At 37.6% G+C, this 24,173-nt stretch overlaps 2 protein-coding genes across 5 annotated transcripts in view; both read right to left on the bottom strand.

Annotated features, from left to right (window-relative positions):
• Positions 1 to 448: 448 nt before the first annotated feature.
• Positions 449 to 14,187, bottom strand: LOC121729918 (twinkle protein, mitochondrial). Its single transcript, XM_042118637.1, has 10 exons — positions 13,871 to 14,187; positions 13,498 to 13,724; positions 12,945 to 13,206; positions 11,927 to 12,074; positions 11,322 to 11,478; positions 10,621 to 10,770; positions 6,609 to 6,797; positions 5,858 to 6,043; positions 5,641 to 5,727; positions 449 to 778 (listed from the first exon to the last, which is right to left on the bottom strand). Exons 1-10 carry the CDS (start codon positions 14,139 to 14,141, stop codon positions 485 to 487), a joined length of 1,971 nt encoding a protein of 656 aa, XP_041974571.1. The 5' UTR covers positions 14,142 to 14,187; the 3' UTR covers positions 449 to 484.
• Positions 14,188 to 16,602: 2,415 nt separating this feature from the next.
• The window catches only part of LOC121729910 (mediator of RNA polymerase II transcription subunit 12-like), a 39,228-nt gene continuing 31,657 nt past the window's right edge, over positions 16,603 to 24,173 (bottom strand). For all 4 annotated transcript variants that reach the window (XM_042118612.1, XM_042118614.1, XM_042118615.1 and 1 more), the window contains 10 exons: positions 23,663 to 23,802; positions 23,225 to 23,327; positions 22,436 to 22,540; positions 22,051 to 22,156; positions 21,044 to 21,150; positions 20,278 to 20,378; positions 19,011 to 19,287; positions 18,365 to 18,667; positions 17,589 to 17,666; positions 16,603 to 16,854 (listed from right to left, as the gene is read on the bottom strand). In XM_042118612.1, the coding sequence (XP_041974546.1) occupies positions 16,666 to 16,854; positions 17,589 to 17,666; positions 18,365 to 18,667; positions 19,011 to 19,287; positions 20,278 to 20,378; positions 21,044 to 21,150; positions 22,051 to 22,156; positions 22,436 to 22,540; positions 23,225 to 23,327; positions 23,663 to 23,802 (1,509 nt within the window). In that variant the 3' untranslated portion in view covers positions 16,603 to 16,665. The remainder of the gene's footprint in view (positions 16,855 to 17,588; positions 17,667 to 18,364; positions 18,668 to 19,010; positions 19,288 to 20,277; positions 20,379 to 21,043; positions 21,151 to 22,050; positions 22,157 to 22,435; positions 22,541 to 23,224; positions 23,328 to 23,662; positions 23,803 to 24,173) is intronic.

Below are 24,173 nucleotides of genomic sequence, written 5' to 3'. Positions count from 1 at the left end.
CATACTTAAGAGCCCATATGACTCTAACTTGACTACATACTTTAACCTAGATCTCAAAATCTGTAAGGTCTAGAAAACTGATTTTTTGACACAAGTAACTTCAGTTCATAAAGATTAAATGCTCAACACGAAAACACGATTACTTAAAAAATGCTCGATAGTTTATTTTTTACAAAAAACCTTGTTTTAGACACATTTTTGCTTGGATCTTCGAAGTTTGCTGTCTTTTCTTTAATATTTTTTAATATCTAAAAAGGTATTGATAAAACCTAAATTTGCTCAAAACACTCTTTTTCATAATCATTATAGTTCGTCTTTTATTCAAGTAAAACTAACTCTGCGATGATTCCGCGCCGTCCTTTTTCACCTGGCATATGAAAGACGGGCGTGAGTGTGAAGAGAGAAGGACGATGTTTGATTTTTAGAGTCAGGTGAGCTCTTAATTGAAATTAAAAAGTTTATCCTTATAGTTATAACTTATAAGTTATCTAGTTCTGTTCAAATTTAATATATCACTTAGATAACTTTCAGCGTCACTGGGTCTAGTCTTTTTATGTTTTGTCGATTTGTTGTTGTGCACTGGCTCATCTATAGAGAACTCTTCTAAACTCTCATCGAGTGCTTTTTCGGGTTCATCTTGTTTCTTGGACTTCTTCTTAGATTGATAACTAAGGGCATCTTTGTCAAAATCGAGCGGCACTATACCCAAGTCGCCGCTGTACCTATTTTTTGCGACTTGCAAATATTTTTTGCCACGGACCGCTGTCAGTCTTTTATCCTGAAACAAAAAATTGTTATTGTATCTATTGTACCCGTCACTACAAAGATAGCAAGTACCTACCAAGGAAACAAGTATCTATACTTATATTAAAGTGTCTATAATTCTATATTATATTCAACTAGGGTAACATGAAATGGAAGTATGTTTAATTTTAAACTGCTAAACCGATTAACCTATCAACTCCCAAGCGGTCGAATTCGACTAAAACGTAGTGATCTGGGGGCACGGCAGTGCCCCCGCCAAGTCGAGCAAAAAAGCGGCACGGCCGTACCATACTTTTCTCGAACCAATTCAGGCTCTTTTTGACCCCCTATAACTTCGTTGTGGATAAACCAACAAGTCTGAATTTTCAGTTGCTAAGCAAGCATTGTATAAACACGGTATATTTAAAATTTTATTCAATTTGAACGAGTAGTTTAAGAGCTGTAACTTGTTAAAGTTTCTTAATTTTGTCACTGACTGACTGACTGACTGACTGACCGATCACCAAAAGTCTAAGGCACTTCTAGCAGACATAGAACCTTCAAACTTAGAATATAATTAGTGTTTAGTGTCTAAATCAAGGAAAAATTCAAATATTTCTAAATTTCTGTCCAGTTTTCTAGATACACTAACTTCGTAAATAACTTTGTAATCCCATATAAATGAATAGGATTACAAAGTTACATTTGCGGTTTATGAATTATTGTACCCGTACCATCAATATCTCCGGTTTATCGTCGGCAGAGAGATATCTAGCTAGTGTTTAGTGTCATAATTAAGGGAAAACCTAATAAACATTTCATAATACTGTCCAGTTTTCTTCTTTCTCTAACTTCGTGAATAACTTTGTAATCCCATATACATGTATAAGGTTAAAAAGTTACATTAATGGCAATTTATGAATCATTGTACCGGTACCATCGACATTTCCGTACATATATTCAAAGGAGTAATAGTTGTAGATAGGTATCTATATATATGAAGCACTAGCTTTTGCCCGCGGCTTCGCTCGCGTGGAATTCAAAAATCGCGTAAAATACGAATATTCTTGTAAACCTCCTTTGGAAACCTGACGTTTTTCCAAGACCAAAAGTAGCCTATGTTCTATTCATCCTTTCAACTAAGACTACGTCAAAAATCAAGTCGATTGGTGGCTTTGCTAGGCCGTGCAGGAAGGACAATCAAACAAACAAACACACACTTTCGCATATATAATAATATTGGTATGGATATTGGATAGTCATGAAAAGCAAGTAGTATAGTAATACTGTATTACATGATGATATTATTATTAATTGTAAGTTTTATTTGTTTCTTATAAAAATCGTTAAGTATTGATATTTATAGTAGTAAAAGGTACCAAAAAGGAGAAAAGTAGGACTCTACAAAAAGAAGTGAGATCCCATCAAAAACATTTTAAATAAATAGATCGACTTGGACATCGCATGAAACACTTTACAGTGTCACACAGCATTACATCAATCGCATGTAGCGCAATAGATTAAACATTAAATAATAATCTTATATATAAAAATGGATTTTCAAATGTGTTAGTCGCGCTAAAACTCGAAAACGGCTGTACGGATTGGGCTGATTTTAGACTTAAAATATTCGTAGAAGTCCAGGGAAAGTTTTAAAGTGACACGAAGTTCACCGGGACAGCTAGTTATGTATAAATTGTAAGATACATTGTGTTTTCATGCGATGTCCAAGTCGATCTATTTATTTATAATGTGAAAGATTTTTAATATTGATATGATAATAACTTACGTCCTAACTTGAGACAGAAGGTCCCTTAGGTAGGGACTGAATAAATTAACCGACTTGGTATTGCATGGATCTCATAAATTGTTATGGTATAAAAACTGAGTTGCGAGACTTGGTTTTTTTACAGGATGTTTTTGATGGGATTATATATATTCTCTTTGAATTCGACCGCGATAACAATAGAATAACAATAGATTTCCAAGAATCGATCGAGGGATTAAAATGCAATTTTGTATATAATACTCGTTGTCCCGGGATAGAACTATTTGTACCAGGATTTTTTAACTACAAAAATATGTAGGGTGCTCGGGCGGAAAAAAGTATTGCTGAGCGAGGGGAGTTGGAATCGCCTAACTACTTGATAACATTCAAAATCAATATAAAATCAAGGGAACATAATAAACTACGAGTCATTGTCAGTTATAATGTTGTCTGCCATTTACTTATTATCAGAAACACATTAAGAGATAAAAGTAAACAAAACACAGATACTGGCTACTGCACTTGTTACAGTTCACACTTGTGTTTGGTTCGCATGTTATAAGATAAGGCTTACGGGTTGATCAATTTTTACAAAAGGACAAAGTTAAAAAAAACCCAGAGCGAACAGATACAGGTGTAGCTCAGAATATCGGTGATATTAAATGAAATTATTATTTTAAATAGAAGATATTGCTATTAGCATTTCGTCAGGAGTAGTTTTTTTACTTTCTTTAATGTTATGTTTTTTAATGATGCGTTTATGTACGTTCCCAATGCAAACAAAATCAAAATATCCTCATGAGTTAGCCGAGGGAATAAAATAAAAAGAAAATAAAATCGAGTGTGTATAGACAATGTTAAAAATAAAACATTAGATGTAGAAGGTAGCTGGTAGGTACTATGTAATTAAACTGTTAGAATATATTTTGTGATACCTTAAATGGTGTTTTTATCACACAATCCAAAATACCTAGTTGCCCAATGCCCATTAATAGATCGTTTTTATAACGGAGATTTGTAATTACTTATTAAAAAACGATACCAAGACTACCTCTGCGTGTGGATGAGTGCGTAGATAGCTCAAGCCAGGGTTCGCGGGTTTGAATCCCGCCGACGGAACAAAAGGTTTTCAAAGTTCCTGGGTCATGGATGTGTGTTAAATATGTATCATATAATAAAAATATGAAATAGATTATAGTAAAAAAAGTATTAAATATATTTCCGTTGTCCGGTACACATAACACAAGTCCTTAAGGTACTTAGCACGGGGCCAGACTGACGTGGTATGAAGCGTTCATAGATGTTATTATTATTATTCTAACTACAATTCAGCTGCAAAATGTCGCAAAATAACATAAAAAAAATTAAACACCACTCCTTACGAAAAGTTAATAGCAATATCTCCCATTTAGCCATTATATCCTTCGTATGAGCTCCGTGATTATATCCTAAGATCCGACCGTAAAATTCTGCATGAATCGTTTTTTCGATCAAATATATTTTAAAATAATCTTTAGAACGTATAGAATGGATTAATGTTGGGTTGCCTTGTTAAAAGTAGCCGCAAGTACCTCTAATTGAGCAAAATGAAAGCCCGTGATACAAACTTGCGTGTATTCAATAGAAAAGAAGAGAATTAAGAAGGAATGACATTGCGGAATGACAGGACAATACACATAAAAATAAAAACGCCTGTTAAATAAAAATAGCATCTTGCGAGTTCTCGACGTCCTCAAATAATGCCAGGCATAATAATTGTAGGCCTGAACATTTGTCATATACAAAAGTGATGGCAACCACAGTTTGCGGCTATCGCGCAACTGGCAACCATGGATATTCATGTACAAAATGCATAAAACTTTAATTTGGTATCAAAATTATTAAAAAAATCGATGCTTCAATTTTGATGAAGAACTATGTCTGTTTACGGGCTGGCAACCCTAGGTTTCGGCCGACTTAGAGCTGGCAACCATTTATACCTTATTTTTTCACGTCATTTTCTTTCAAATGATTTAAAATTTACTGAAAAAAATATACATGCAAATTATGCATTTATCTCATGAACATTCAACCTAATTAGAGGTACTTGCGGCTACTTTTGACAAGGCAACCCAACATTAATCCATTCTATACGTAAGATTATTTTAAAATATATTTGATCGAAAAAAAAAAAAACGATTCCTGCAGGATTTTACGGTCGGATCCAATACTATTAAATCATACAATGAAATATATACATAATTATTTCATTTAATATCACTGAACTTCTGAGCTACGAGTACATCCTGTATCTGTTCGCTCTGGGTTTTTTTTTCATACATGTGATAGCATTGTCTTTTGTATGCATAATAATTATTATAGGATAGCAGCGTTCATTTTATGATACAAAGGCTAAATAATCACACGATGGTAAGCATAAAACACTTAACTTTTAGGTTTATTTATACAAAGCTCCTAAGTATGTATACTTGTATAGCATTATGTTTTACGTATATATACGAAGAACCCTTTTATTAATAAAATTTAAAAATTGTATTTGCGTTAGAGATGTCATTTAGCATATAAAGACATATAAACTTGCATAATGACTTATCTGGTGTTTAATTGACCCAGTATTATTTATAAATATTTTTAATATCATGACAAAAACATATTAATAAACTATTAAAACTATATTTTGCGCAAAAAGTGTTCAACCTGACCCCAATAACGTAAACACTGGAGGCGTTGCCCTATTATGATAATATTTTATGGCGCAGTTATATTATGGCACAATGTATAGATTTTGCATCCATAAAAAAAAACTGGAGAATTTTTTAAGTCCTTTTTTTCGGGAAAGAACTTCCATGTCTTTTTCAGGAATCAAATCTCCATACCTACCCACATATTCTAATGGGTTTGTGAGTAAAGGATAACAAATAGACAAGATAAATATTTTGGCATATAATTATAATATTAGCGTGGATGGATAGCTTGGATTATTGTCGTTCATGGCTATGCGTGTGCTGATTCAGCCATCAGTCTAATACGAAAACGATCTACTGTTTAAAATTCAATTGTAACAAAAGTATGCCATCTGTTCTGTGCAACTTATAGGAAGTATTGTAAGATATCTATCCAAATCTCACCTGAATGATAAGAACGTTATCTGCCTCTTGAGACGCTTTCGCGCTGCCGAAAATGGAACTTGTCGATAGATCTTCCGACTCACGCTCCTATAACAAACAAAAGTTATCCATATCTATACATTGGAATGCACCGCCGCCGCTCCCGCCCCGCTGATTGCGAGACTGAAGCCTTATATACAAATGTTTAATCCACAAGAATGGCCAACTGCCAACATACCTTTCGCGGATGCATAACAAGCGTGACATGCGTGTGTCGCGCGGTTGCGAACGCGCGGAAGGCGGCGACGACGGCGTCCTGCCGCGCGAACCGGTCCTCGCCCGTCGCCGATAGCCCCAGCATGAACTGCACATTGTCCACTATCACGTGGGAAATGTCATGCATATAACGCGCGTGTTCTACCGCCTGAAAGAAAAAAAAAACAAAACAAAAAGGTGTGTTCCTAAATTAATGTCAGTATACGAGAAAAGTATAGTCTTCGACCGAAGCTTCGACTTGAGATGTAATATCAAACAGCCGATTGAAATCTTGATGGTAGCCACTCAAAATTTGTCATCAAATCTACCGAAAGTTTATTAGTTTACATAGATTGACATAATACAATTTACAATATAATCCTCTCTTTAAAGCTTTGCCAAAGTCGGGTAAAAGCGTTTAGCATTTATCCTAGAGTTTAGCCAGGAGATTTTTCCAATATGGTGTATAATCCAGCGGTGTCCATGACATACCTTTATTTGTAGCTATTTGTAGACTCTATAGTCTATGGAATCAGACTTTTTAATTAAACTCATCATGTCTTTTGTCCTGAAGGTCATAATAACCTCAGGGCTATCACTGGAGGATCCATTGTGACTTACTCATCATGTTTGTAGCGTGATGTTTATTTCTAGCTATATAATGTAGGCACTATGGCATTAGTTCAAGTTTAGTTCGAAGGTGTAAAGTCATATTATTTGTTACATATACATACCTCCATTACAACATTAAGCGGCTGCTGGCCATGGAAGGCGAGGTAGTATATGGGTAACTTCTGGAAGTCGTCGGCGTGCGTGTTGAACTCCTGGAGGTGCTGCTCCAGCGGCACGCCCGCGAACTGCTGCAGCATCGTGCGCGCCAGACGAGAGTTGCGGATCTCGAAACTACCCCACAGGGTTGTCACCTGACATGTAAGCATAGGGTTATTATTGGTCACAAACTTCTATTTGAATATAGGTGTGCAAAAGGACTAAACATTTGAGCTCTTAAAAAAAGTCTTGAATGTTTAACAGAAAGAAATACATCACATCTTATTTTTGTTTTGTACACAACAGCCAAAACTATTTTAAGTAGGTATTTATTTTATTCCGATTTAAAATAAGGGACTTGATATAAACAGGCGGCTCTGAATTTATGTAGGTATAGGCAGTATAGGCCATGGTTCTATGGGCGGCAGCGTCCTATAGCGTCCTTAAAGTGGCCTATACTCATAAAAAATATTAATCCGGCCCTGCAAATAAGGCGTTAAAAACTTATTTGTTATTAAAGCAGCAAAAAAAATACACTGCGAAAATTGTAAACTGTCTTGATTCTAGCTATCACCCTTTATGGTTGTAAACATAAACTTATAATGCATAGACCAACATAGAGTGCGAGAGAGAAGAAAATCCTTTATGGAATTATAACAAGATGAAAAGAGAGAGGCAGTCTAATGAAAATTGTAACTGATTGCAGTGTAAATCATAGGAATAATCCTGAAAAATATACATTTCACCCGTAATTAATCTTCATGTGCTAATTGCTACGATGTGTTTATTTTTGCTCTATTCTGTCTTTAGCTCTCTATTTCAAATAAAATATTGTGAATCCTCCCTTTTACTTTCATATTTTGCGTAACTAAAGTTACTATTGTTCTTATATTACACAAATTTTTAAAGAAAAACTTTTCATTAAAATTTTTTACATATACGCTAGTGCTTGAATCAAATATATCGATATGCTTATCGATATTTTACAATAACATAAAACTAAAATAAAAATCATTTGCCTTTATATTTATCACCTTAAAAAGGTATTATCTTATTTTAACGATTATTTTTAAGTAATAATTATCTTTTGACATACCTAGTATAAAATCAAGGTTTCACAGATCAGTCACTTGAATCTAATACTCATTGAATGCAGCTTTCAATAATATAATAGACAGTAATTCTCTGACAGAATAGGTATAAGTGCAACTTATATTATACTTAATAGGACTGGTACCGACTTCAAAATTATGAAGATTGAGAACAGAAATACTGAATACAGAATAAGGATTATTTAATACTTTTTAGGTCATTTAAGTATAATATTACTATTGTATTTACCTTCAAATCGGTTCACAAACGGCGGAGTAATCGTTGAACATACATAAAAAATATTATATCCACAGCCGAACGTCTAACCTCCTCCTTAAAGTCGGTTAAAAATGATTGTAATAAAAAGTATTAGGGAGTGCCTCCGCTGCCGGCGCCGGTTGCCAAAATGGCTGCCGGCGCCGTTTTTCGAACTCCGAAGTTTGCCGAAGTCACGCGATGTTTACCGAATAGGCTGCCGGCGCCTATTCGGCAAACATCGCTTGTCAAACAGAATAATGATCAAAAACATCAGACTTGAGCTAAATGACTATGAAAAGTACAAATAATAAGGTCATAATAATTGTATAAAAGGATGCATAATTATTTGAATCCTTCGATCGGGGATTCTCGGAAAAGCTATTGTATTCTATTGTTGTCGCGATCACCGGTGCTCGTATAGGGCTTGAATCTTGGATGGGTTAATGGTGGTGATGATGAAGATGCTGATAAATGTGATCTGTATAGTATAGCATTTAAAGACAATATCTTTGCTTCTTTAAACAACGCTGAAACTCTCTAACATGTATAAGGAATCTGAAGTTCTGTTCAGTACCTTCGGAAGTATACCACGGAATTTATAAATGTAGCTGTGGTGCAAAATCTTACTTTTTGGTAGCTGAAAAAAGATAGCTAAGGTAAAGCTAAGCTAAGAAAATGCATCACAAAAAACTAAAATATCCACAGCCGAACAAATAGGTACCAAACCTTCACCTTTAAAAGTCGAATATATAAATTGAGATTATAATTATAATTTATTTTTCAAATTTGTGTATTGGCACTGGAACCTAGCGCTTTACGCATTATCACCGGCTCCAATTTTGAGTGCCAGCGCCGGCAGTCGTTGTTTTATATCTCGGCTGCCGGCAGTATACTTACCGTAGTTCCCATTACTGATATTTTTGGGAGCCGGCGCCGGCAGCGGAGGCACTCCCAAAACTATTATGATATTTTATGATATGTATTTAATTTAAGAATAAAATATAATATTGTTACGGTACATGGTACACGGACACGTGGTGCCATCTAGTGACAAACCAGCGAAGCTTACCGAGGGAGCACAGGCAACATAAATCCCCTACTCAATACTAGATGGCATGAGGTGCGCAAGTACATACTCGAACCTTCTAGAAAGGTCCAATGTTTGTTTACGTGTTTACCGTTTATTTGTTAGCGTGTTTACGTGTTTTAATTTAGACCTTATGACTGAGTAAATAAGGTCTAAATTAAATTCAACTTACTGCACTTATCGTAAGGACGGCAGTTTTATTGTGGTACATGCCCGAGCCTCCTAGAAAGTTCCCACGGTTGTTTACTTGTTTACGTGAATCGGGAACTTTCTGGAATTCGTCTCGCCATATAAAAAGCCGCAGGCAGGCCCGGCGAGTCAGTTCGGTTCGAGCGATCATCAAGGCGGTTTCCGAGTGACAACAAGTGATCAATAGTTAGTGAACCAGTGAAACCTTCGACTTGGCTACGACCTAGGACAGTGATAGTGCTTAGTGATTGGACCTAGTGATTAGTGTTTGGACTTAGTGCTAAGTGTTTGTGACCTAGTGTGAGCATTTTGTGTGACCTAGACAGTGAATAAAGTCTTCAAGAGAGTCACCAGGTCTTTCTCTCCAAATCCTTCGAATCCTAGCACGTAACAATATACTATGTGTGTTGTTTACTTTCAACGTTTACTTTCAATGCAGCAATGTAAGGGCTGACTTACCAGATTGAGTAATAAATAAGTAACTTTATAATGTGTTATGACTTATGTGTAACGAGTCTCTCGGTAGAATAGGACTACGATCAGACATTTTGTGGGCCTTGTGTGGGTATCGCGCAATGAACAAGAACAAAATAATAATAGTAATCAGAAAAAGTTTTTATTACAATTCACAGAATCACAATCACTCTCTCAGGAACACTTTTACACCACTTCACTTTAATAACTTCACTTAGCACATGTAGCATAAACGAAACTAGGGACAGTTCCGGAACGTGTTGGCTAGTTGTAAGCCCAGACGAGACTGATCGCATCTTCTGGCGACTGGCCCAGGAGGGGAAATTTCCCCCTCCATCTCTCCCACTCCGACACGCCCCGACTCTGTCAAAGCGCGCCACTAGATTCATAAAGATGGCGCACTTAAGTTCCGTTACCGTTTTTGACCGGATGCGACATGTGTATATTATTTACCCCTAGAAGAATCTCATGTCATAAGTCATAACATATCCGACGAATGACGATTGAAAAATCATTCCAAACGAAAATGTGTATCTACTTTTCAAACCTTTTTTGCCAATAAAAATTTATGATACCTAATTTGAAATACAAAATCTGTCAAAGTTGCATATTATTTATTTCTTATAGAAACTCAGGTAAAATAACTCGAACGGACTAAACTATCGATATCAAAATACTATACTATTGATAGTAAAATATACATCACTAGCACACGCACACATTGACAGATCAAAAATGGTCACGCATTTTCGGGTTGTCAGGTGGTCTATACGACAGTATATTATAATTTTATGGTTGTAAAGCTGGGTACCACAAGCTGTGCCAATCTTTAGCTAGGCTAAGTTACGCTTCGGGAGGTGAATAGAGAGAATACGCACCCCCTGCATAGCGAGGTCGAGGGACATCTCAGCGCAGAGCGTGGTCTTGCCGCAGCCGGTGGGTCCGGTGATGACGGTGAGCTCCCCGCGCCGGTGCCCGCCCAGCAGACGCGACAACGCCGGGAAACGACGCCATTTTACACCGCGGACCTGTACAGGACAATTTTTTATTTTTTTAAACAAAGAGGAAAAGGGTAACGTTCCCCTATTTTTCAAATGCAGCACTAGAGCGCATTATGCGGCTATTCACTTAACGAATGCAACGCTGACTTATTTCAACAGGCTGGCGGTATGACGGACATCAATTTTTTTTCTCAAATTATCTTCTATCTGGCGATTGGATTCACTTGTCTTTTTATGCAATCGGTGTAGCAAAATTGATATAATTTTTTATGTGCATGAAAATGGTAATCACAATGTAATCACTAATCGCGACAGGAACATTATATTGCACGTGTATGCGTACGTAACGTGAGGCAGATGGTGGGCCATCTTTAGTTATTTATTTAGTCATGAGTCATGACAATGGTAGCTGTGCTATGGCCTGTATCGCTGGCTGGGCGAAACACATGAGTATGTGCTCATTCAAATCTGCTTTTCTTACAATCTTATTTTGTGTTTATGAATTAAAAATTGTAAGAAAACAGATCTAAATACAAGCTTTTATTATGTGCTCTGATACTCCCAGTCCCATCTAATACCTTATCAAGGTTAGTGAGTTCAGCGTACACGTCGTCCCTGAGCGAGGCGAAGGTGGTGATGGCGCGGTGCGCGGCGGGCTTGGCTTCCGACACCAGGGTCTTCAGCGACAGGTTTGCCTGCGCCGCCTCAGACGCCGTCACGAGGCCGTCTGTTGGCCTGTCAATATAAGGCATAGTAAGTATGTAGATATCTTTTTTCTTCCAAAACATGTTATACATGCTAAATGGAAATATATTATTTTTATTCTAATTTCTAAAAGAAAAACAAAAACATAATATAATTTACTATACTATACTATATACTTACTATTAACAACCTTTTATGTCTCAAGTGACAAGTCTTATAAAATTTAGATCATATTTAGTATGGAGAATGGAGATAGTCTAGATTGCAGGGAAGAAGATACGATAATCTATACTAAGTACACCTGAAGATGATTTATTTCAAAACCGGTCGTGTAATTTGTTAAAATTTATAATTATTTCTGAATATAGTGGAAAAAGTGCACGTTAAATAGTGTTTTATTACTATTCAACATGAATTTCCACCAAGAACCAACCAATAAAGTAACATTTGCGTAAACACTGTTATAGACTTCTCGTACCTTATAAACCGGCATCTCTGTTCACCCAGCTTTTCAGCCACAGCGCGCATGTTGTTCCAGTCTCCCCACAGACATAGTCTTTGATGATTTTCCAGCGTGGGGAGCACCACAGGAGGTAGGCTGCAGTTGTTCAGCCATACAAGGGTTCCTGTAATTGATATGTAAAGCTATTTATTGTGATGAAGTTCTCTCATGTAGTTGATAATATAATATTTAGACAAGTTGGTTGCCATATTTATATTATCTTAGAGAGTTGTTTAAAAAATGGTACCTGATACTTTTATTTATAGATTCTCACTGGATAACAAAAAACCGGCCAAGTGCGAGTTGGACTCGCCTATGAAGGGTTCCGCAGCAGCAATAAGGTATATTTTTATGAAATTAAGAGGTTTTTGATTTATTTTCATAATTCAGTTGATTTAATGAAAGTGAAATTAACGTTTACCATTTTTGACGTATAAAAAAACTATTGACTAGATCTCGTTTGAACCAATTTTCGTTGGTAGTTTTTGTAGCAATGTACATCATATATTTTTTTTAGACTTATCATGCCCCTACTTTAGAAGTTAGAGGGGGGGGACACATTTTACCACTTTGGAAGAGAATCTCTCGCAAACTATTCAGATTAGAAAAAAAGATATTAGAAACCTCAATATGATTTTTGAAGACCTATCTACAGATACTCCACACGCATAGGTTAGAGGAAAAAAAAAATTTTGTTTCAGTTGTATCTATGGAGACCCCTAAAATTTTTAATATTTTTTTCCATTTCTGTATCAAAATCTTAAAGCGGTTCACAGACTACATCTACTTACCAAGTTTCAATAGTATAGCTCTTATAGTTTCGGAGAAAAGTGGCTGTGACATACGGACGGACAGACAGACAGACATGACAAATCTATAAGGGCTCCGTTTTTCGCCATTTGGCTACGGAACCCTAAAAAGAAGTATTCTTTTCACATCACAATAAATAAATTATGAGACAGGTTAATAACAATAAAAGTCGTCAAGTACAAACCTGGCACTTTACTATCAGCTAAACTTAACACATCTTGTATATCAGGTACCAATATAGCTTGATCACTCCTAGCTTTTGTGGCTCTACATTGAAATAGGCCCGCTGTATGCATTCCACAATACTCCGGCTCATCTTCTAAGCCGGCTTTGACTTTCCGGTACCCAACAACTTTGTCTAGAGAGTTTGTGAGTGGGTAATATAATACTGTGTGATCACTGGAGACTCGAACTTCGGATAATACTTTTGTGGCTTCACTGTAATACTGTAGTAAATAAAGTTTAGTTAGTACAAGGTCTTAACAAAACTATGTTACTACCTACGAATAATAAAAACTAAGGAAAAGTAACTCCATCAAAAAACATGCTCCACAATACTTGTCAATACATTTGCAATATTTAGGTGACCTTGAGCGGTACTAGGCTGACGTTACATGACAGATCAAAAGGAACCAAATTTAAAACGGTAATAGTATGGGAGTTACGATTCCTTAGTTTTTATTATTCGTAGGTTACTACTCATGTAAACTGTTTTAATAATAGAAAACAATACTTACTGGATATTCAAACAAACGAAATAGGTTAATAGCTTCACTTTCATCTAAGCTGGATAACGGAGATGTTTCATCAACAATCTTTTGCCACTTCTTTTGGAATTCATTAGCTTCATTTTGTAACTGTTCTATGTACTCCTTGATTGTTCCTTCTAGTTTGCCTTTTTTTATAATTCGTTCCAGAATATTCCAATCACCATGAACATTACATTTGGGGCATAAAAAATTACCTGGAATTATTTATATTGAGTATGAACTTTAATGACTACCTATGAAATAAAAAATAATTCTGTATCTTAATATTGGAGGATCAAGGAGAGGTTATGCAAGTCTTGATTTTCGTGAATACAAGCTTTGAAATACTACTTTCACTCACCCGTAATTTTATTGACGTACAACTTATTTTCGGTTTTTTTCTGGTCTTCAGGAATTTGGCATATTGTACACTTTGCCGTTAAAGCTGTAAACCCATCTTGTACTGCAAATCCCTTTTGCCGGAGCAATTTTCGAATATCACTCACGGTTACTTTAGGAATGTCGTTCAAGCCCAAGCTATGAATATATTTTACAATGACACATTTATAGGAACTTAATTTTTTTGTAACAAGTAACTTATTTAACCTATTTGTTTTTAGACTATGATACATTTTGAAGAGTAAAGTTTATATAAAAATTGTAAACAAGCAAATAACCTCAAAACCTCATTGTTTGTTTTGATTTTACATAAAAAAAAAGAGTACTTGTCAGTGTCCGTTGGTCCGTTGTCACTTGTCACATTTTTTTTTATTTGATGCAGGCAAAGAAAAAAAAACAATTTTGTTGGGAACAAAATTATCGGAACAAAACGTTATAAATGCAGATTTGCAGACGAAAGACGAGATCGCACTAAAGTGACACTAGTAACACCTCTTCATACATTATGCGCTCCTGCCTCCAGGTAGCTTGATAGTTTAAAACATTTAAATATTGGGGGTAGCGGTAGTCACAAAAAATATCTTAGAATTAGTGGGTAACTGATTAGTGGGTAGGTCGTAAAATGTGACGCAAATACTATGGTACGTGAGTTAGGCGTTCACAAGAATTAAAACGAAATATTGGGGGTAGTCACAATAAAAATATTGGAATTAGTGGGTAGGTCGAAAAAATTGAACGCAAACAGTATATTATTTTCTTCTATGCCAAACTCTATGCGTTATGCGCTCCTGGTACTTCATAGTTTAAAATAAACAAGCTACCCCTATTTATTTGAAAAAGGGTGAAAACGGGACCCCATTACAAATACTTCTTAGGTTTGTCCGTCTGTCTGTCTCCAGGCTGTATCTCGAGAACCGCTATAGTTATACAGCGGTTCTTGATATATTATTGAACGAATACTTCAAAAACGAAACGAATACTACAAAACATAAAAAATAAACATGGATACTTTGTAAAAACTTAAAAGTAGACAATAAAAACACAGTTTATAAATAATATCTTATTAATAAAAATAATTACATATCATATATTTCTATTACTAATCTTAAAACCTATATTACAATCTAAAAATTGTCCTAGATACAATTAATAATATTATAATATATAAAATTACAAATTCCGTTTCACCATTTTAACGAATAATGGAAATATTAATAACATAAAAAATATGACAGAAGCCCAAAATGTTTTTTGGCGAAATCTAATTAAAATAACTTATTTAATTTAAAATAGCTGATCTCTTATAACCTATTTATAAACCTCTACAAAATATTTAATGTGTACTCTTTGATATTGTTAGTATTTTATTATTTGAAAATGAAAATTGAGGCTACCTAATACATGGAAACTTAATTCGTGTTAAATAATAAATGTTTTAATGGAATTTAAATAAATCACACCTCAATACCTACAAATAACTAATATTTACAAATTAAGGTAATCTGATCGCATCTCAGTTACATAGAGAATACAGGCAAGGTGAACTTATCTTTTTAAAATTGTTAAACAATCATTTGAACACCAAATAAAATTAGCCAAATCACTCAATCAATTTACACGTGGGAGAGCCCTGCTTCGGCACAAATGGGCCGGCTCGACCGGAGAAATACCACGTTCTCACAGAAAACCGGCGTGAAACAGCGCTTGCGCTGTGTTTCGCCGAGTGAATGAGTTTACCGGAGGCCCAATCCCCTACCCTATTCCCTTCCCTACCATCCCCTATTCCCTTCCCTACCCTCCCCTATTCCCTTTTAGAAGGTCGGCAACGCACCTGCAGCTCTTCTGATGCTGCGAGGGTCCATGGGCCACGGAAGTTGCTTTCCACCAGGTGACCCGTTTGCTCGTTTGCCCCCTCATTTCATAAAAAAACTCATATAATTTCAAAATTGTATGAATTCAAAATAGTTTTTGCGTTAAACGTTTTGCCTTTTGATATGCATTATGCATGCAAAACGTGTCTGCGTTGATTTTGGTGTGACGTATACCATGCTAGAAAGCGCTTTTAGCCGTAGCACGGAACTTTCTATGGTAAGGAGTACAGTTGTTACAGTCTAAAATTTTGACCGCGTATAATATAGAGTATATACGGAGTATATTTTTTAGACTTTAGTAACTGTAAGTGTCAATTCAGACCGCAACGCGACGCGTAGATGCATTTCTAAATTTGTATGGATTTGACAGATTCGCAAGACGTCTCACGCAATTGAAATCTGTAAATTCAGTACAAAAGAAATGCATCTACGCGTCGCGTTGCGGTCGGAATTAACCCTAAGGGCCTGTTTCACCACTTCCTGATAAGGCTATCCACCAATTAACTTGATAGATCAAGTATGGAGAATCTGTCAAAAAAGTTGTGAATAGCCTATTAGGCACTTTATCAGAAAGTGGTGAGAGAGGCCCTTAGGGTCTACACAGACGGACCGCATTTCAACTGCAATCCAACTGCAAATTGCAGTTCAAGTGCAGTTTGAATGCAGTTGACACGACTGCTATACGACTGCAATAGAACTGCAAACCAAACGCGCAGTCGGATTGCAGTTCAGTTGCAGTCGGCTTGCAGTCGTGTGAACTGTTTGGTTTGCAGTTCTATTGCAGTCGTGTCAACTGCATTCAAAGTGCACTTGAACTGCAATTTACGGTTGGATGGCAGTTGAAATGCGGTCCGTCTGTGTAGACCCTTAGTGTCTAAATTTAGTACTAATAGGGTTGCTGCGGATACTGGTGCCGCTGTAGATGCTGCACCAGCGGCCCCTGCTGCATGGCCAGCATCTGCCGCATACGCTGCTGCTGCGCCAGCTGCGGGTACTGCCCGCCCTGCGCCGGCGCCATGCTGCGCGGGTACGCGCCGCCGCCGCCCATGCCGCCCATCGTCACGTTCGGCGCTTGCTGCAGGAAGATTATTGAACAATCCGAGTTATACTGTACACTACGGCCCTGATTCACGATGTGCTAACAGAGAAGTTGATTCCTAGGTAGATGGGGGGGCCTACGTAATTTGGTCGCGTTACGTCAAACCCAGCCGACAGATAACAAACGATTCGACCAAATGACGTTGGTCTGTCAACTGCCTAGGGATCAATTTCCTCGATGGTACAATTCGACTCGGATGAGGAAACTTCAGCGCGCGACATCCAATAAACGCTCGCCGTGCTACGCACTGACCACAGATATCAGAAACAATTTTTGGTTGGTTGGTTGGTTTAATATCTCTATGGCACTGACTAATGACCGCGCGGTAAAGTTTTCGAGTCCGTGTCGAACGGGAATCGTGAATCGCTCTGCAGGGGGGTGAGCCAAAATCTTTTCGTTTTCGCTTCGTTATAGAATCGCCGATGAAAATGTATGGAATTGACATAAGCGTTCGTTAATATGACGTTGATGTTCGACTCGTCTTATGTCAATTCCATACATTTTGATCGGCGATTCTAAAACGAAGAGATACGAAAAAGTTTCGGCTAAATGGCCTGGTCTGTTTTCGAACGTATAGCGTGATGCAATATAGTTTTAAGTTTTTCAAATCGCGATAGAGCAAGGAAAACATTTCAAGAACAATTACTTCTTTACTTTGTAACTTTAATGAATAACTATACGCTAAGAAGGTTGTAATTAAAATTTTGTACCTGAATATACTGTGGTCTGGCGTTCTGCCTTTGCTGAGCTAAGTAAGCTTCTTGACTAGTACGACCGCCCATGATGTTCTAGAAAAAAAAAACAAACACATTTACTTTAGCGTACTTTTTCGACAAATGTATACCCACATTATGAGCAATTGTAACATAACATGTCCAATAGCAATGTCCTGTGCCACAACACATATTGTGTTTAATTTAAATACCATACACCAGCGGTCGGCAACCTTTTGGCAGGCAAGGGTCACAAGGTGGCAAAGCAAACTAAAGGCGGGCCGCAGGCCTCATACTCGTATTAGCTTAGTATACCTGCACATAATGAAGGGCAATAAGTCTAGTGTTTGTTATAAAATGACACAAACAGCTACGTTCTTAAGAGGCAATTACTACTGGCAATATTAGAAAACACCGTTTTTGATACGTCATATAACTTATTCATAACACATTCACGGGCCGCAAGTAAGTCGTTCGAAGGCCGCATGCGGCCCGCGGGCCGCGTGTTGCCGACCGCTGCCATACACGATACACGGAATAGTTAGACTTGAGGGGTCATGTCGCTCCGCGTTGTGCAGTTTCTAGTGTTGTATTAACCGACAACATAAAAATCCTCACCATTTATTCAGAACGGAAAGTTATTTTCATTCACTGTGTCTGTCGCATTTCTTTTTTTATGAAACAGAGGCGACAGTATTAGTCTGTTAATTAGTATCGTTACGGGCAAAAAGACGACGTTTGGACCGCTCTGATATTGCACAAACTTCACTCACCTGTTGGAATGATTGCTGTCCGGGGAATCCGCCCATGGAGTTTCCTCCCTGCGGCCCCATCGAGCCGGACTGGCTGTTCATGCCACCCATGCCTCCGCCTTGGCCCATTTGCCCCATCTGGCCCATGCTCTGACCCATTTGCCCCATCCCCTGGCCCATTTGCCCCATGCTCTGCCCCATTTGCCCCGACTGGCCGACGCCCTGGCTCATCTGGCCCACATTTTGTCCAATGGAATTGACGCCCTGGCCCATCGGATTGACTTGCTGTCCAATTTGACCCATTTGATTACTCTGTCCCATACTCTGAAATGTCAAATTTTATTGCAATGTTTTTATATTGAGTAGTTATCAAAAAGCTAGGTGCTTTTAATGGCTGTTTAATTATTATAGTAAGGTTTTACTTTATCCTTCAAACATACTAAACACATAGATAGTAATTTTAAAATGGATGATAATAATCGTAAATTATAGATACTAACACATACTCTATGAGGTACCTCACAAATATTGATTCTTAAGAAAAATGTTTTAGAGAGAGTTGAGTTTGCTTTGCCCTTTGGATGAATTCCAAATCCGTTACATTTTAACTCCAGCAGCGATCCTCAGATCTCCTGCGCGTTGATAACAAATGAACAAAATTAATCACCTGATTCATCATCTGCTGCTGTCCGCCCTGCATCATTTGCTGTCCGTAGCCGTACCCCTGCTGCATGCCGCCGTACTGTCCGCCAAACATCTGTCCGCTCATGCCGCTCATCTGTCCGCTCATCTGGTTGCCGCCCATTTGCCCGCTGCTCATCTGGTTGCCGCCCATCTGTCCGCTGCTCATCTGGTTGCCGCCCATCTGACCGGGACCCATTTGGACTCCACCCATCTGGCCCATCGGACCCATGCCGCCCATGCCACCCATCGGATTCATTTGACTAGAAAAAGGCAGTGTTAAGTTGAAAAAGAATTATCAATATAAAACTAACACACTTCACTGCAAAAATCAGTATGTCGTAAAAGTCAACATTCTGTTAAAATTAATTATTGTTGGATTTGCAACAATATGTTTTTTTATTTGGTATTGCGGTCCTTCAGAGTTTCTTGAGTAGTCTCATTTTTATCAGGCGCAATTTGATAAGGATGTAATGCATATGTCGCAGCCAACTGGTTTAGATAGCCGTTCTATCAGACAGCTAGCCCTTTGACTGAACAACGCCATTCAATCTCACGCCTAGCTTTTTAATTGAATATTTAAGTCGCTCAAAACGTTCAACACTACAGCTGATTCAAAAGCCGCCGTTTGATTTCATTAGTTCAGCGCTCACCACCGCGGCGCCAGCCGCTAGGTGCGTTTTGTTTACAATATGGCGTCAACTAACCGGTGTTGTGGTTGTATTAAGATATTTTTCGTAAATAAACGTTACAAGTATTATTAGAAATTATGGGGTACATACGAGTGAATCAAAATTTAAACTAATATTCGTGGAGAAATTACGGAATTACCTATGAAATGCGTCACCAAGATATTTATTGCAATCGTGTTCAAAATGAGTTAGAATACAATTAATCTGCTTGTTATCATTAAGCTTGTGTAATAATACCACTAAACTAATGGTCACCTTAGTTAATTTACCATTTAACCAGTTGGCTAAGCTGTATCTAGCTGTAGTGTTGAACGTTGCAGTCAACAAGTCGTCTAAACGACGTTAAGCCGTGTGATTGAATGGCATTGTTCAGTCAAAGGGCTAGCTGTTTGATTGAATGCCTTTTTTAACCAGTCGACTGCGACACATATATTTGGGAGGCATTTGCACCGCAATGCATAATCTCATGTTCGACCTACATTAAATTGTATAATCGATCCCAGATTCATCTATAAGAATAAGGCTTCATAATATTATATCCTACAGAACCAATATACTCACTTGGGCTGCATTTGTCCCATCTGGTTGGGCTGCATCTGTCGCATGCCTTGACGCGGGAATGCCGGCCCGCGCGGGTGAGGCGCGCCGGGGTAGCCGCCGCCCTGAAATAAACTTGTCATTACCTTGTTCGAAATAATATTAAATAACCTACATGTAATAATTATAAGCGTTAGGAAAAAAAGAGACTTTAATCATCACACTGTAAATAAATTTGGCAGCTTTTGAACTGAAGCTGGCATGTAAGCTCAATTGAAAATATGCTCAATTGATTTTCTGTGATGAGAAAACGTAATCACTGCAGCATTAATGTAGTTGACGCTCTTACTCTGTGATGGGAAAAATTTCGCGGTTCACCTTTTTTAACACCTCTATCGTGGGTATGCAGACACAATAGATTTTCAATTGTTATGCGGCAGCCGGCTGCCGCTTGGGGATTGATGGGTTAATATATAGTAACTAATAACTATAAATGAAAACTGTTTTCATTATACTAGGATTCGAAAAATTACCGCAAGTAATTTGCGAATTGTAAAAATAAGTCTAATGGGTCTACGATATTAATTTATGAGTCTTACTGCCGCACTCAGAATGTAACATTAATTAATTAAATGTAATTAATTCAAAATTTTGACATAAGCCATGATTTTGACATAAATGAAGAGTTTGACGGATAGCATACTTTATCCGTCAAACTCTTCATTTAATTGAAGGTTAATCATAACTTAATGTCTCTGAGTACGGCGGTAAAAGGGTCAGTTACAGTTACCTGCATCTGGTTCATCTGCTGGAAGGGTCCGCGCTGCCGCAGCATGTTGCTCAGCGCCTGCTTCGACTGCGTATTGGCGGGGGGCGCTACGCCGCGCGGGTTCACACCTAGTTGTGTATTACGATTATAATAATAAAATACCAAAAATATTTTATAGTAAAGGCTATATTTTCACGAAGTATTCAAAGCCCATTTGTGTCGTTAATTTAGAATGTTATGACGTCTTTTCTTCATTAATTTTAAATCGTACGCAATGATATTCTACTTTTACAGATATGTTACGTCCATACGATTTTCCGGCTTAAATCTCTTCCGAACAATTTTCAAATTCAAAATTGCAAACACTGACAAATTTGACAGATAAGTGAAACAAAAGATATGAAAAACCATTTACATAAAAGAGACAGTTCTTTTTTTAAACGTCGAATCGTATCGCTATCTCTTTCTTCGCTTGAGCTATGACGAAAATTCGATTTTTTCCAGATTGTTCAAAAAATAATTGAAAATGTAAATAATTGAGGTAGTTATTGCAATCAAGACATGTGGTAAGAGATTCCATGTGTTTTGTTTACTTTCGAGTCATAATTGCTACATTTTCGAAACACACACGACGTCATTTTCAATTTATTTAGGTAAGACAAGACGCGGCACGTTCGTAACTGCGCTCGATGCAGACTAAACAACAGACGGCCCAATTGGGCCGTATTTGAATCTTCACAACGCGCGCGGTAGTAACATATCTGCTTTGAATTTTTCATCATTGATCGTACGTATTACGTAAGATGAAGAAGAAGAAAAATAACGTTCATCATTCTATTACGTCACTACGCTGTCGTTCTCGAATCGTAATGTTAACGCTATTAAGAAACAGTAGAAGTATTGACTGTTGACAAATTCTCTATATAAGGACTTAATTCAGTCTCACTTTTAACTAGGCAACGTTTCTCAAAGGATCTTGACTAACCATAATTCAGAGACCTTCTCTGAATTATGGTTGAAGGCCTTACCTTGCTGGTAGTAGTTCTGTCCAGGCGGCGGGAACCACTGCTGCTGCTGCTGCATGAACTGCGGCTGCTGCGCCGCCACGCCTCCCGCCGCGCCCATACCGTTCGTCTACAAACAGTGTATATTGTCACACTCGCGCGTATACGAAGACGACGCGTGCGCGAGAGGGACAGCAGGCGACAGAAGTTACAGGGAAATAAGTTTTTTAAATGATGCGAATAGGCCTTCAGATGTTTATGGTAGATTTCACAATTGAAAGAACACGTTTATAACACAAAACGCGAGAGTGCGTATAGAAGAACAAAACATACATTAATGTTATATTAATTTATAACTGCGTGTTTTAATATGTTAGAGACTTAAGTGATGTTCTACAATTTGGTTTACCGGCGTAGTTGGTTTTGGTTTCTTCGCTATGTTGTTCTTCATCTTGCAAGACATCTTACGTCCTTTGCCGGAACCAGTAGGACTGGAATCTAGGTCTCCGCTATCCTAAACGCGTAAGTTAAAAATGATATACAATTTATGTTACGAAGAAGGGAGTGCCTTCGCTGCCGGCGCCGGCTACCAAAAATATCAGTAATGGGACAGCGGTAAGTGTACTGCCGGCAGCCGAGATATGAAACAACGGCTGCCGGCGCTGGCACTCAAAATGGGAAGCGGTAAAAATGCGACAGCTAGACAAGTTTTAAAAGAAAATAAAATTATAAGTAATCTCAAATATTCGACTTCTTAACCGACTTCCAAAGGTGGGGAGGTTATAATATATTAGAGAGTTTCAGCGTTGTTAAAAGATGCAAAGGTACCTACTTATATTATGCTACTATGCAGATCGCATTTATTATCATCATCATCATCAGTACCATTAAAATATGCGTCCTCACATTATGACTTATTATTTGTACTTTTCATAGTCCTTTAGCTCAAGACTGATGTTTTTGATCATTATTCTGTCATTTGACAAGCGATGTTTGTCGAATAGGCGCCGGCAGCCTGTTCGGCAAACATCGCATTACTTCGGAAAACGCCGCCGGCAGCCATTTCGGCAACCGGCGCCGGCAGCGGAGGCACTCCCTATGAAGAAAGTTAGTTACTATTTACCAAATTAGTTTTTAATTCTTCTAGAAAAATAAAATAAACGACATATCTATCAAAACGTAAATAAATATTTATTACCTGTTTACTGTCATTGTTGTCCAAATCCTCAGGCGGCAGAGGCAGCGGTTCCAAGTAATAACTCAGCGGTTTCACCAAACTATGCGTGTGGTATTTCAGTAGCCTGCAAAGCAGTAGTCAGGGTAATTTGTGTTGAAGAATATATTGATTGAAAATATTATTAAGTACATCTTATCATATAGGTACTAATTATTTGTAATATTAATAAATTCATTGGAAAATGGCGGAACTACCTAGAGAGATCACGTCAAGAATTACATTATCCGAACATCTGCATATAAATCAAATTTTCTGATAGTAATATGCTGGTCTATAGAAACAATCGTATGTTTGACGGATGGCAACACAACAAAGTATAACACATATACATTTGTCAGCATAAAAAAAAAAAACTTCAAAAGTAATTTTCAATATTTATAATATATTTAATGGTCATACCTATGAGCGTTCTCGTAAGTGAGCGGTTTCCTCTCGATCTTGGTGGCGGCGAACCACGCCCAGCTGAGTGGCGCCGGGTTCCGCCCGCCCTCCACCAGCTCCCAGCTCGACACGCGCTGCTTCTCCGTCAGACGTAGACCCTGTGACGTAGACGATAGAGCTCAGTTTCGGAGGTGTTTCATGTACTAGAAAAGTTGATTCCAAGGCAAATGGGGGACCTATGTATTTTGGTCGCGTTATATCAATAATCAAACCCAGCCGACAGATCACAAGCCACTGACTTCTACAGTGTATTATAGAAGTGTCACAAGCTCACATTGAAATTTGAATTGACATGTTCCGACCAAATGACGTGGGTCTGTCAACTGACAGTCGAGGAAATGAATCAATTTCCTCAACGGTACATTTTAAATAAAAATACATGTATGTCTAACATAGCGTTCAGTAAACGAAAACATGTCGTCTTACCTTTTAAGTTCTACTACATTTTGAATTTCTTATCATGGTTTCT

This window comes from Aricia agestis, chromosome 8 (genome assembly GCF_905147365.1).
Source record: "Aricia agestis chromosome 8, ilAriAges1.1, whole genome shotgun sequence".
NCBI lineage: Eukaryota > Metazoa > Arthropoda > Insecta > Lepidoptera > Lycaenidae > Aricia > Aricia agestis.
The sequence above is the reverse complement of the archived record's forward strand: the minus strand, read 5'-3'. Positions and strand labels throughout refer to the sequence as shown.

Bases quoted from the DNA above. Each gene is read 5' to 3' on its own strand.
- LOC121729918 (XM_042118637.1), bottom strand. From the start codon at position 14,141: ATGTATCATAGTCTAAAAACAAATAGGTTAAATAAGTTACTTGTTACA. The intron at 10,771-11,321 runs GTATTAGATGGG...TGTCCTGTACAG, and splicing joins AACTCACTAACCTTGATAAG to GTCCGCGGTGTAAAATGGCG. The intron at 6,044-6,608 runs GTATGTATATGT...TTTTTCTTTCAG, and splicing joins CGCTTAATGTTGTAATGGAG to GCGGTAGAACACGCGCGTTA.